Source organism: Cimex lectularius, unplaced genomic scaffold (assembly GCF_000648675.2).
Source record: "Cimex lectularius strain Harlan isolate CLEC.00 unplaced genomic scaffold, Clec_2.1 scaffold6, whole genome shotgun sequence".
Classification (NCBI taxonomy): Eukaryota; Metazoa; Arthropoda; class Insecta; order Hemiptera; family Cimicidae; genus Cimex; species Cimex lectularius.
The window spans coordinates 1,081,142-1,093,071 of record NW_019392677.1 but is presented as its reverse complement, the minus strand read 5'-3'; the positions used below and the strand labels follow the sequence as shown (position 1 = coordinate 1,093,071).

The window sequence follows — 11,930 nt, the reverse complement described above, 5'->3', positions numbered from 1 at the left end:
AATTGTCATTTGATTTTAAATAAGCAAAGACTAATTAGAATATTTAGGATTTTTATGGTCATAAGATTTTTTTTTTTTTATATATAATTGTATTGTAGATTAAATAATAGATAGGGTAGTATAGTGTTTGGGTAGTATTTAACAATAAACGTGCCTATGAAAACTGGATTTCTACAGTTTTCTTTGTAATACAAAGAACTTTCTTCTAAAAGATTCCATCCATATTTAATTTCATTGTAATGTTATTTTCAAATTGAATATTTTTGTAAGGAAAGGTGTTGACATTTTGTTGATGAATGTATGAAAAAATGTTAATTAAAAAAAATAATGTTGTAGTAATTTTATTAAAACCGACTTAACAAAATCCAACCGGACACCACCAATAACCTGATAGCAGGCCACTCCCAGTTTTGATACCGCTTTTATATTCCTCCAGTCATCGTCGAAGAACATCATTTGCTCAAATTCAAAGCCTGTTTTTCTCTTCAGCCTGGGGGAAAACAAAATATAAACAAGACGTCAGTTGAATTTGAAAATTTATACTTATTTACTCGATGAAATGAAGGGTCTTTCTGGTCGGGTAGATTTCCACAAAATCGAAGAAATCTCGGATGAGTAAGTTGTGTAGTAGCTGAACAGCCCCAGCGACATCTGTTATCCTAGAGGCGATCGCGAGCGAAACGTCTAGGCTTGAAAGATAGCTAAGCAGCTGGAAGACCTCAGGGTACAACTTACACACTGCGTTCTGACTATCTACTACTAAGTCATCTCTGAAACAATTAAATAATAAATTTTTCTTCTTTTTTATTCATAAGCTATATTTACCTTGTTAAAAATGGAGACACACATTTATCGACTTGAAATGGCCAAAGAGTCAAATCTGAAAACCGTGTGTGTCATGAAAGAGAAAAATCACACAGAACTATAATGAAATCACGAAATGATCATTGAGTGATTTAAACAATTATGATTTGATAAATAATAAATTAAGGGGTTTTGTTTTGAATTCAAACTTTTCAATTAAAAGTAAAACCTAAAGCATTTTGTAATTTTAATATGCTTAATTATACAGTTAAACTGTTTTATTTAATTGTTAGTGAATGTTTCAATAATGTTTGGGTTAGATTTACAAAATGCTAAAACTGGCCCTGGTGATTTCTTTTGTACGTATCGAATCCCTTTTGAAGATCGGCCATCTTCATTCCTCCTATAACAAGGATACATGTTATACCCAGGTCAGAGATATCCTTTATATTTCTTGGGTCATCGTCAAAAAACAACATATCCGTAAAATGCACATGCGTTTGGTTTTTAATTCTACAAAAAGAAAAAAGCTAAATATAAATAATCCGTTTTGTTTAATGAAACGCCTACTTGTGGAAATGTGTCACTTTCGATCCTGGAAATACCTCCCTCGCACTGAAATACTTGTCCCAACCTAAATGGTGCATTAGATCCTTGGCGCCAGTACTTGCAGTTGAACGAGACGCGACTGCCATCATTATGTTCATTTTATGCACTCTCTCAAGAACTCTGTTGACCTCGGCGTACACAGTCACTTTAACACCCTTGCTATCATAGACATGCCCTTCGCTAGGTATAGTTGTAAAATAAGTACTCAATGGATTGTGACTATTACAACCTAGTCTTACCTTGTGTTATGAAACGGCGGTTGAACATGCACATCAGAATAAAAAGGCCATAACGTGTAATCTAATTGAAAAAGAAAACAAATCCAATAATACTGAAGTTTTTAAGTTGTACAAAGTTAGGAATATTCGCATACCAATGAAAAATTGCAAAATGTATTGTTTATCTCAATATTAATAACACTTAAATTCTAAGTACGATACTTATAAACAAAAAATTGTATGTCAAAATTTTAGGGCCAGCAACTACACAGGTCATCGCCAGCCCTCTCTTTCTCTCTTTCTTAGCTTTTCTTGTGTTTTAAACCTACTAATTTTTTTCCTCTTTCTCCAGCCAAGTTATTACATATTATACAACAGAAACCAACTCTTTTTTTTAATCTTACTGCTAGCCTCTCTATGCCTTAGGACCTCATCAATTTTCGATTTAAAAAAAAAAGAAATAAGATAAAAACATGATAATCTGCTTAGCAATCACACTATCCCAGAGTACTTGATATTCCTTGCAGTACTTGGCGAGAAGCCTCTCCATTCACGCTAATAAATTGCTCACACTAGTCCAGAGTACTACAACCTGTTGAACATATTTTTATCAATACATTCAGAAGACACCAATTGAACTTTGATTTGTTTTTAAATAAAAACCTAAAATAATTTATGTAAAACAACCTTCACATGACTTGTACAACACAGACAAGATAAAGTGCTTTAAAACACATATCACAAATTTATTTATTCTAAGAAAATTGTAAGATGACTGAAAAAAGCAGATGTGACATAAATAAAGTATTGGAGATGAAACACAAAACTATTGTGCAAATCGCTGAAACAAAAATTGTTATTTGATTAACAAGTATTTCTCAAAACAGTGTTCTGCCGGCATTCCAAGCAGAATATGCACAAATTTTAAAAGTCCCGACATTAAATTTTGCAACAAATATAGCCAACACCCAGCTAGCATAGCAAACCAACTGTGTTGGTCCAAATTAAAGGCCAGTTTTCCAAATGGACACTTCATATTCACAGATGGTTCGGTTACAACAAAGGGAGTAGGTTGTGCTTTTTACGACCCCAAAGCAAATCTGAAACCAATGTTTCGACTGCCAGATAATCTGTCAATGAACTCTGCAGAATTGGTCGCAATAGTAAAGGCACTAGAATATGCGAAAGAAAAACAAATTAGACACACGGTGGTCTGCTCAGATAGTGAGAGCGTAATGAAAAAACTAAAAGGGAATGAGAAGGGTTTTATCACGGAGCATTTACTAATGAGAATTCTCCAGTGTATCCAAGAAATACAGTCGGATGGGCTGGAAGTTTCATTAGTGTGGATACAAGCGCAAGTGGGGATAAAAAGTAATAAAATAGCTGACAAATTAGCCAAAAAAGCAACGGAGTCTGGACTCACATTGGCCATACCAGTTCCAAAAAAGACATAAAAAGATCCCTACATTTGACTCTTCTCGTGGACTGGCAATTGACGTATTCGTCCGCAGGAGCAGGCCAATTTTTCAAGAGAATTTTCCCCTTAGTAGGATGAGAGCCTTGGTACCGTGGAGATTACTACAACAGGACCACGACCATAAAAAGACTGCTGACAAATAATGGGCTAGTGGCAACTATCTCAATAAGATAGGGAAAAAGGATTCACCTCAATGCCAAGTGTGCGGTTGCATTTAAGATCTCCAGCACATCAAAATGAAATGCAAAATACAAAGAAGAAGGAAGTAGCATCTTGGGAGAAGTTATTAACTACGAAATTCTTCTTTCCTCATTCACCAAAACGACATACAATAAACTGTATGAATTCTTGTGCAGTGCAAAAATAAAATATAGCAAGGGAAAATAAGTTTTGTATATAAAGTTAACGATGTAATAATTATTTGTTCATAAATGGTTGTATATATTAATTATACAAAAAAAAAGTATTTCTCATTAAAAGTCTCCTGGATAAAACTTAGGTGTTACCTTATTCACGGCAAATTTCTCTATGCCCCAATATCCCTTCAATACAATTTTAAAAGACTAAAGACAGTCTTCAGACTTGGAAATTGATCAAAAATACATTATTCCCTTAGTCATTATTTTTACAGGCGGGTCATTGATAAATCATAAAGTAGCTTGTGGTTTTTATGACCTCAACTACGAGGAGAAATATGCTCTTTTTTGATTGATTATCAGCATTTTTGGCTTAACTGCTATTAAGTAGATATCAGTGTATGCTAAACTTAACTCAAAATCTATAATAATATGCTGCATCGATTAGAGTACATAAACTTTAAAATGAGCATACATTTCATATACAAATGTATAATCTGAAGAAGAAATCAATAAAAGAGGGAAATGCATTACAACAGCATTGTAAAAAATATGACATACATTTTTTTTTACAGGGTTCGCAACAGCAGAGGTCATACAAACCCTGAGGGGTGTGTTTTATGTTGGGTTCGAATGCAGGGCCACTGGATTCAAACCCGGGACCTTCACCTTACAGTGATGAGCGCTGTGTCAATGCCTAAACCATTGCAGCCATTGACCCCCCCTGACATACTAGCTTTAAATATAATGAAGCTATTAACCACTTGACTAAAAGCATCACAATAAATGGCACTCCTCTGGCCGGACCTAGTCTCATATTAGACTTGATGTTGAACTTAAAGGCTTAATTTTTAAACATTGGCGAAAAGAATATCTTAAAATTAAAAAAAAGCCTTAAATAAAAAAACCAAGTCACCACTTGGCCCATACACCAGGACCAAACAGAAAATGCCATCACCACTATATGACAACTGTGGGACCCACAAAGATTTAAAATAATACAAATTTGCACAAAAGACAAATATTAACTTTTTAAAATTATTTTTATCAGCTTGTGCTTAATTATATACTTAATTAATTATACACAATTTTTTGAAATGAAAAATTTGTATCACAGGTGGGATTCGAACCCACGACTTTTGGCTAAATACGCCGCTGCTCTACCACTTGAGCTACTGTGACATCGATCGTCCAGGCCTCAAACTTTCAATTCGAAAAAATTGTATATAATTAATTAATTATATAATTAAGCATAAGCTGATAAAAATAATTAAAAAGTTGATTATATTGTTAATATGTGAATTGTACACAGTCCCGCTAATGTAGTACAATCGTTAATAAAAAGTGTTTCTATATGAAGCCGCAATTTGCTTACAATTGGAACAAAACAGGGAGTCGAAACGGGAAGTTTGTGGCATGGGCGAACGAAGTCACGGTAGCTCAAGCGGTAGAGCAGCGGCATATTTAGCTGAAAGTCATAGGTTCGAATCCCACCATTAATTGAGTAAGAAAGACGAATGTTCAATAGAGCTTTTGTGTTGGTTTGACAACTACACTAACACTCTTGTACTCATGCTCTTAACTCACAGGAGCTTCTTGGACAACCTGGCCCACTGTCGCTACCAATGCTCTCTCACAGCATTCATTACTTGTCATACAGCAACACTGGACCGAATGGAGGTAGCTGTCTGGAAGAGAGACATCCAAGATTTGGCGTCTGACATTCGTCACCATCTCTTTGTTTGAGTACAGACGACTACCACCATTTTTCTGAGGCGCTCTAGTTGAGCATATCTCTCTAAAAAGAGCACGATGAGAAGGCCCACCGAATCTACCCTGAACAACCGATACCACGCTCAGGGAGTCAGTACAGACAATGAAGGCAGAGCTTTCATCGTCTTAAAATCAGTCAGTTACATAAAAACAAATATAAAATTGAAACAACTTCAGCCAAAATCTCCATTTTAAATTGTCTCAATGATTTCGTAGTTGAAAATGATCAACTTTTTTTTTTTTTTTTTTTAATTCAAAATTGTATGCAGAGAATGCCATACAGTGATTGAGCCAAGATTTTATTAAATTATTTGGTCAAGCGGGCCACGAAACCTAATAAATAGATTTTATTTTAATTTCTAAAATAATAAGTCTTATTAAAACAGAATTTTATGTATTAAAAAAAAAATAAGTGGAATATTACATAAACATATCATTAAAAAAATTTACATTGCACCAGTTACAATTGTTAACAATAATAATATGAAACAATTGATTAAATTAAAATTATGAAGATCTTGCAAATTGGTTTAATCCTTCCATGAGTAGACGCATAGTCATTCCATTGTTCACAAGAATACTGGTAACATTGAGCTTTTTCAAATCTGTTATATTCCTTGATTCGTCATCGAAGAAAAGCATATCAGAAAAGGCCAATCCAGTGTACTCTTTAAACCTTTAAGCAAATAACACATTCCTTAAACAGAGCTAAAACATTTTCCCTGTTTTGTAGAAAACGCATACTTTTGAAAATGAGCCACTTTTGATCCAGGGTATATCTCCTTGAATTTGAAATATTTGTCCCAGCCGAGCAGCGACGTCAATTGCTGCGCACCTTCGAGTTCGGTTGTCCTTGAAGCCACCGCCATCTGTACACCTTCTTTGTGCAAGTGCTCTAGAACTTCTGGGACTTGCGGGTATATTTCGACTTTCTTCCCAAAGTGGTCTACAATCTTGCCATTGCTGTTGTGATCGATTAATCAATAACAATTGCTAATTTCAAAACAATTGCTCATATTAAATTAAACAAACTTGACTTACCTTGAATGGCGAAAAGGTGGTGTAACATGTGTATCTATGTAAAACGGCCATAATGTGTAATCTAACAAACAAACAAAAATGGAAAATCTTTTGCGTACTCCTTTTCATTTTGGACATGCCAATTACTAATAAACAAAATTTAACATTCTGATAATGACTAATAAAAAAATTACACATAAAAAGTAGCAAGTTAAAAAGCCAATACAGTAGTTACTGTGTTGCAAAAAGCATGGAGTTTGAAATATATATACATGAAATTATAAAAGGAGCCAAATATACATGCTATCTCTTTAACTGCGTATTCTACCTTAATGAATAATTCATTACAGAATTATAAATATATATATATTTTTTTTAATTCATAGTAGGGATTGGCCCTTACAGTGAGTAGAATTTGTTTTTCTGTCATTTATTTTTATCTGTAACTGTATTATATACAACCAGCAGATTGGATTTCAATTTATGATTGTGGTATTGCGGGCGTTATAAAGAAAGTTACCCTATTGGTAGCCACTCTAAAATGAAATTAATCATTTAGAAGGTCTCTTATCCATATTCTTTTCAGTCATTAGGAGAATGGAGTAATCGTATTTGAGTGTTAGTGTGATTTTGTAATTTACTATGAAAACGTGTGTAATATGTTTTGTTGCATGAAAAATACAAAATAATTAAATGACAAAGATGTTACAAAATTTTTATGATATTAACATAATTCAATATGAACAAAGGAGCGAACAGGTATAAAGGAAAAGTATAAAAGAAAGAAGAAAATCGGAATAGCAACAACATCATGTTGAGTTAGTTTGATCAAACCAAGGATTTTTTTTGCACAAAATCTGAATATGCCGCAAAAGGATATTTCACAGACGCACCCCAGCAACTCAAAATGAACTTCATATATTTGGACTTACGATGCAAGCTTTTTTATAATATTTAAACTACGGGAAGAATTAAAATTGAATATAATGAATAAGTATAATGGGCAGAGCTTATTTTTAATTTTACATAAGTAAATAAGAGATCGGAGTTTAAGATAAATAAATTAATACCCAGAATGAACTTGTCATGTTTTGAGATCATCTCTTCTTCATAAACATAATACAAATACTAAGCAATTATTAAAAAGTATTCTAATCTAATTAATAGAAGTGTGATTAAGAGAAAAAAAGTAGATAGTACGGCAATAAGTAAAAAAATTGTAAAATAAGCATTTTGACTAGTTTAAGTTTTAGCGTCGTACAGATAAATTTATTGTATTTCCAAAGTGAATTTAAAGCCCATTCGCCCTTATATAAATAAGATCTAAAAAATGTTTATGTAAAAGATAATCAAATGGACAATGAAATCGGGAACAATCAAATAAATATAAAATAAAATAAATAAATAAAAGTTAAATGAAGTTGTGACCATACGCAGCAACCATTAAGTTCAATGAATGAGTTTTGCAGTCCTCAAGTGATATAAAGTTATTCATACTAATACAAGTTTTGTAAGACCCGGAATAAGTGAAAATCTGAAGAGTCAATGTCAAGTGAATACATCGGTTAGAGTAGCATAAAAATTGTCTGCACTTTTTTAAAAGCATGTGGGTGCAAGCGTTATCCTTGTGGAAAACAAACCCTTGCGATTAACAATACTGGCTGTTTTGTCAATTAGTGATTTTAATCACTTCAGTTGTGTGCAAAGTAATAAAGCACATACTTCCAATCCCACCAAAGTTCTCATTAATTAATAAAAATAAAAATATAAAAGCCAAGAAAATTATGCATAAACATTAAGAAATATTGATTTTAAAAATGTTGATATTGGGTTGTAAAATGAGTCCATAGCATTTTTTGGTCGCTAATTCCATAAAATTATTCAACAATTTATGAACTATTTTGTTCCACTACTAGTTGCATATTTCATGTAATTTTGTAATTCCATCCTCCCAGAACATCTTAGGAATTTGAGAAATGAACTGCTCATTGTATTTTCTCCATTCCTCCAATCCAGGTAAGTTTTTCTATTAATTGTTTTGCAGAGCCCAGATCAATAGAAAATCTGCGAGGGTAATTCGGACGAATATGGTAAGTGAGGTAGCAAATTCCAGTCAAGCTCCAATAATTTCCGATCATTCTGGATTGAAGACTGTGTGAGTATGTAAAGGCATGTAAGGGCAAGCTTTATTCTGGTGAAAACAACCCCTTCAAGGTTAGACAATGCTAGTCATTTTTGGTCAATTACTGACTTTAGCTGTGTGCAGTATACACTAAAATTAATTTATTTGAGCACATTCTTGGGATATATTTCAGGTTTGAGTTGTTAACAGTGTGTCATTACATTTTCCCCAGGGCTTTCTCCGTTGCATTCGAGATGTCTCGTGTTGTTGAGTTTAATTAATTTGTGACCAAAGCTTGAATTTGGTCAAATGGGTGAAAGACGACCAGAGTACTTTGCCTCTTCCAAATCAAAATGTCCACTTCTGAACCGAGCGAACCACTTGTGGGCAACGCATTTTGCTAAAGCGTCAACACCGTACACATCACAAATTTTCCTCGCAAACTTAGCTGTGGGTTTCCATTTTAAATTAACAAAACACCTTGTAAAAATAAGAGATCTCAAATAAAATCGACTTAACTAAGGTCCTGGGTTCAAATCCACCATAAAAAAAACCTAACTCCTTTTCCGAGTGCATGAACAAAAATAACTATATAAACATTGTTTTAACGTAAGTGGGGTAATTATAGAAATTATAGAAAAACATTTTAAAAAAACATTATATGAATTATAGAAAAACACTACAGAATTATTTTACAACCAATACTAGAGACTACCATAGTCAAATTTTTTCTTTGGAAAAAGAAATGTCCAATTTAATAAACAAATAAAATAATCTGGTATTCTGAATCTCCTACTGTAGTGAAGAGGATTTAGTTCAGCAACTGAAATGTACTAATAGATTTCAGCATGGAGGTCCGAAGTCGTAGAATGTAATGTACAATATGCTGCAATGCCTTTAATCAGTTCTCTAGGAATATAAATGACGATAGTTTGTAGAAATCATGTTTTCTATCATCATTATTGTCATCAAATTCACTAATTTCGTGGTCCGCTTGACCAATTAATATACTACAATTAATTAAGGTTTTTAGTTGAGATAAAAAAGTCAATGGCACTAGCAGGATTCGAACCCACGATCTTCCAAGTGGTTAGGTCACGATAGCTCAGGTGGTAGAGTAGCGGCGTATCAAGCCGAAGATCGTGGGTTCGAATCCTGCTAGTGCCATTGACTTTTTTATCTCAACTAAAAACCTTAATTAATTGTTGTCATTGTTTTTTATTATGAATGATGTTTAGATCAAAAATGTGCCATGCATCTACACTGATTTTAATTAGTTCTTTCTTTACCCTGATTTTAAAAATAGACTGTGCCAACAGGATAAAATTCATAAATAAAAATCGTAATGACGGAGTGAGTATATAAATTTAAACTATTGTCTGAAATCCATGTGCCAATTCTAAACTTTATTAATAACATTAAATATCCTAGCAAAACAAAAAACATCATCCATGCATGCACTACAAGATTTAACTTCCTTTCTTCCAATAGATCTGATTGCGCAGACGAAAAGGTACTGCTAAGAAAAAACAAAGAGAAAACGATCAGATCCAAGGCCTGAGAAGCTATAAATGGAGTGGCTAGACAGATGTTCTTTGGGGGAAATCAAACGGTTACTAGTCAAATGGGTAGGGGGAAAATGGCAAGGAAGAAAACAGTGATTATGAAAGGCGTCTAACGTTCCTTGCATAAAGGTCGATTTGAGAGGCTGGAGACAATGTTCCTCATACCATCCTGGGTACTTATGAATCCAAGATCACCTCTAAAGACATACTAAACCATTGGAATTTTTGAATGTGGGCAGAGGAAAATCTTTTCATACTTTTGTTATCAGTTGGTTCACAGTATCAACATTTGGTGCGGACATCTCAGAAATAAATTAATTTGGCCTTATTTTTTCGATAGTAATTTAAACAGTGCTCAGTTCTTCAATTTTTATTAGTTGATGTTCTTCTGCAACAACTACAAAGATTGATTCTCCTTGATGAATGCCCCGCACTCTATTCTTAGCAGGTGAGACGTTACTTGAATCGTCACTTCCAGGATAGGTCTGATCTCTTGGCATCCTCGGTCACCCAATTTTACTCCACTTGAATATTTTCTGTGGTACCATTTAAAAAACAGTGTCACAACAACCCAGCAACCTCAGTTGAAGACTGCGGCAAAGGATGGAAAATCCCTGCCAACCCATTTCTGGAGTGGTTTAAAAGAATAAATCTTTGCATCTTTACACAAGGCAGGCAGTTCGTACATAAAATATGATTAATAAATAGCAAACCAAATGACTGTTTGTTGTTGTTGTTTGTGTGTGTGTTTGGTTTTTCAAACTTTTTGCTATAAGTTTGTCATTTTTTGTTATTGTTTTCAGCGCATAAAATCTCATAGACTGTCTGGATCAATGTGTCAGGATGTATAGGGTTGTATTTGAGATGTTGAAATTGAACTGGGTCTGAGGTACCCTGTATAATTTTTCTCCAAAAAAAAAGTAAAAATTTGAATCTAGACTAAAGAATATTAAAGACATATTTTTTTATAGTGTCATTGGTTCAAGAGAAATTCTGCCAGGCCATCTAAAAAGGACACCCTGCATAGAGGGATAATTGAAAGAAAACAAAAATCTGAATTGTTTTCCGGACAAAACCACCTGCAAATATTTTAAAAGCCCTTCCAGTTTCCTCTGTAAAAAACGGGAAATTAGCAATAATTAGATATATAAACTCTCTTACCTTCCGTTGGACTCTTTTTATAAGTGAGACCAAACGAAGGCTTTAGCGTTTCCCTAAAAATGATAATTTTAGCTAGGTTGTTGATTCTGCCAGCATGGGGTTTCAGGCAGGATTTAGGATGGGGAAAAAGAAGAAAAAAAGGTGTTTTAACTGTGCAATATAAATTTTTCTCTAAGGAGTTGCATCAGTTTCATACATGTACAAGGAATAAAGCATTGTCTCAATAGCATCAAATCGTTTATAAAATCAATGACATAGGTAGATAAAGAATAGTTTCATGTTTTAAGTAAGGATTTTGGCTGACAGTGACAGTTCATAATTAAGCATGTAATAAAAGATAAGCAAAGATACATAGAGAAAAGGTCTTGACCATTGATAAGGAAAGAAAACATACCCAAATCAAAGACCACAAGCTTCGGGAACTTTGGATTCCTGCTTAAGCCAGGTATCATTTTGACTAGGGGCTCGAATCAGCCAAAATAAAATCCGGTCCGAGGCGAAAACCAGTAAAGTCTTGAGAGACGATCCCGTCGCAAAAATCCATTCGCAACTGCTTCACGTTTCATCAGAAGTCCTTTTCCGCTTACCATATCAACGAACCCCTCTTGATTTGAGAATCGATTTAAGTCGGAATAGGCGCATTTCGCCCTCCACGGCCGCCGATCGGTCCCGTCCTAAGGTGAATTTTGAAGTCCGCCAGTCTTTAATTTTGAAAAGTACCCCGACTCAAAGCCGTGTGTGTTTTGTAAACAAAACAGAGCCGCTGTTCGAAAAGTGAACCTCTCGGAAATCGATCCCTAGCCTCGATCCTCACTCGACCCC

The 11,930-nt window shown here is 34.1% G+C and overlaps 1 protein-coding gene across 4 annotated transcripts; it reads right to left on the bottom strand.

The window, feature by feature from the left end:
- Positions 1 to 23: 23 nt before the first annotated feature.
- On the bottom strand, positions 24 to 11,872 carry LOC106673812 (magnesium-dependent phosphatase 1-like). 4 transcript variants are annotated; one of them, XM_014406105.2, is made up of 7 exons: positions 11,503 to 11,700; positions 1,653 to 1,713; positions 1,375 to 1,593; positions 1,131 to 1,317; positions 826 to 880; positions 552 to 770; positions 24 to 490 (listed from the first exon to the last, which is right to left on the bottom strand). In XM_014406105.2, exons 4-7 carry the CDS (start codon positions 1,222 to 1,224, stop codon positions 316 to 318), a joined length of 543 nt encoding a protein of 180 aa, XP_014261591.2. In that variant the 5' UTR covers positions 1,225 to 1,317; positions 1,375 to 1,593; positions 1,653 to 1,713; positions 11,503 to 11,700; the 3' UTR covers positions 24 to 315. The 4 variants fall into 4 exon arrangements, with proteins under 4 accessions (XP_014261591.2, XP_014261590.1, XP_024081285.1 ...); XM_014406104.2 differs by lacking the exons at positions 1,131 to 1,317; positions 1,375 to 1,593; positions 1,653 to 1,713 and having other exon boundaries at positions 11,503 to 11,830; XM_024225517.1 differs by lacking the exons at positions 24 to 490; positions 552 to 770; positions 826 to 880 and having other exon boundaries at positions 887 to 1,317; positions 11,503 to 11,872.
- Positions 11,873 to 11,930: the final 58 nt, after the last annotated feature.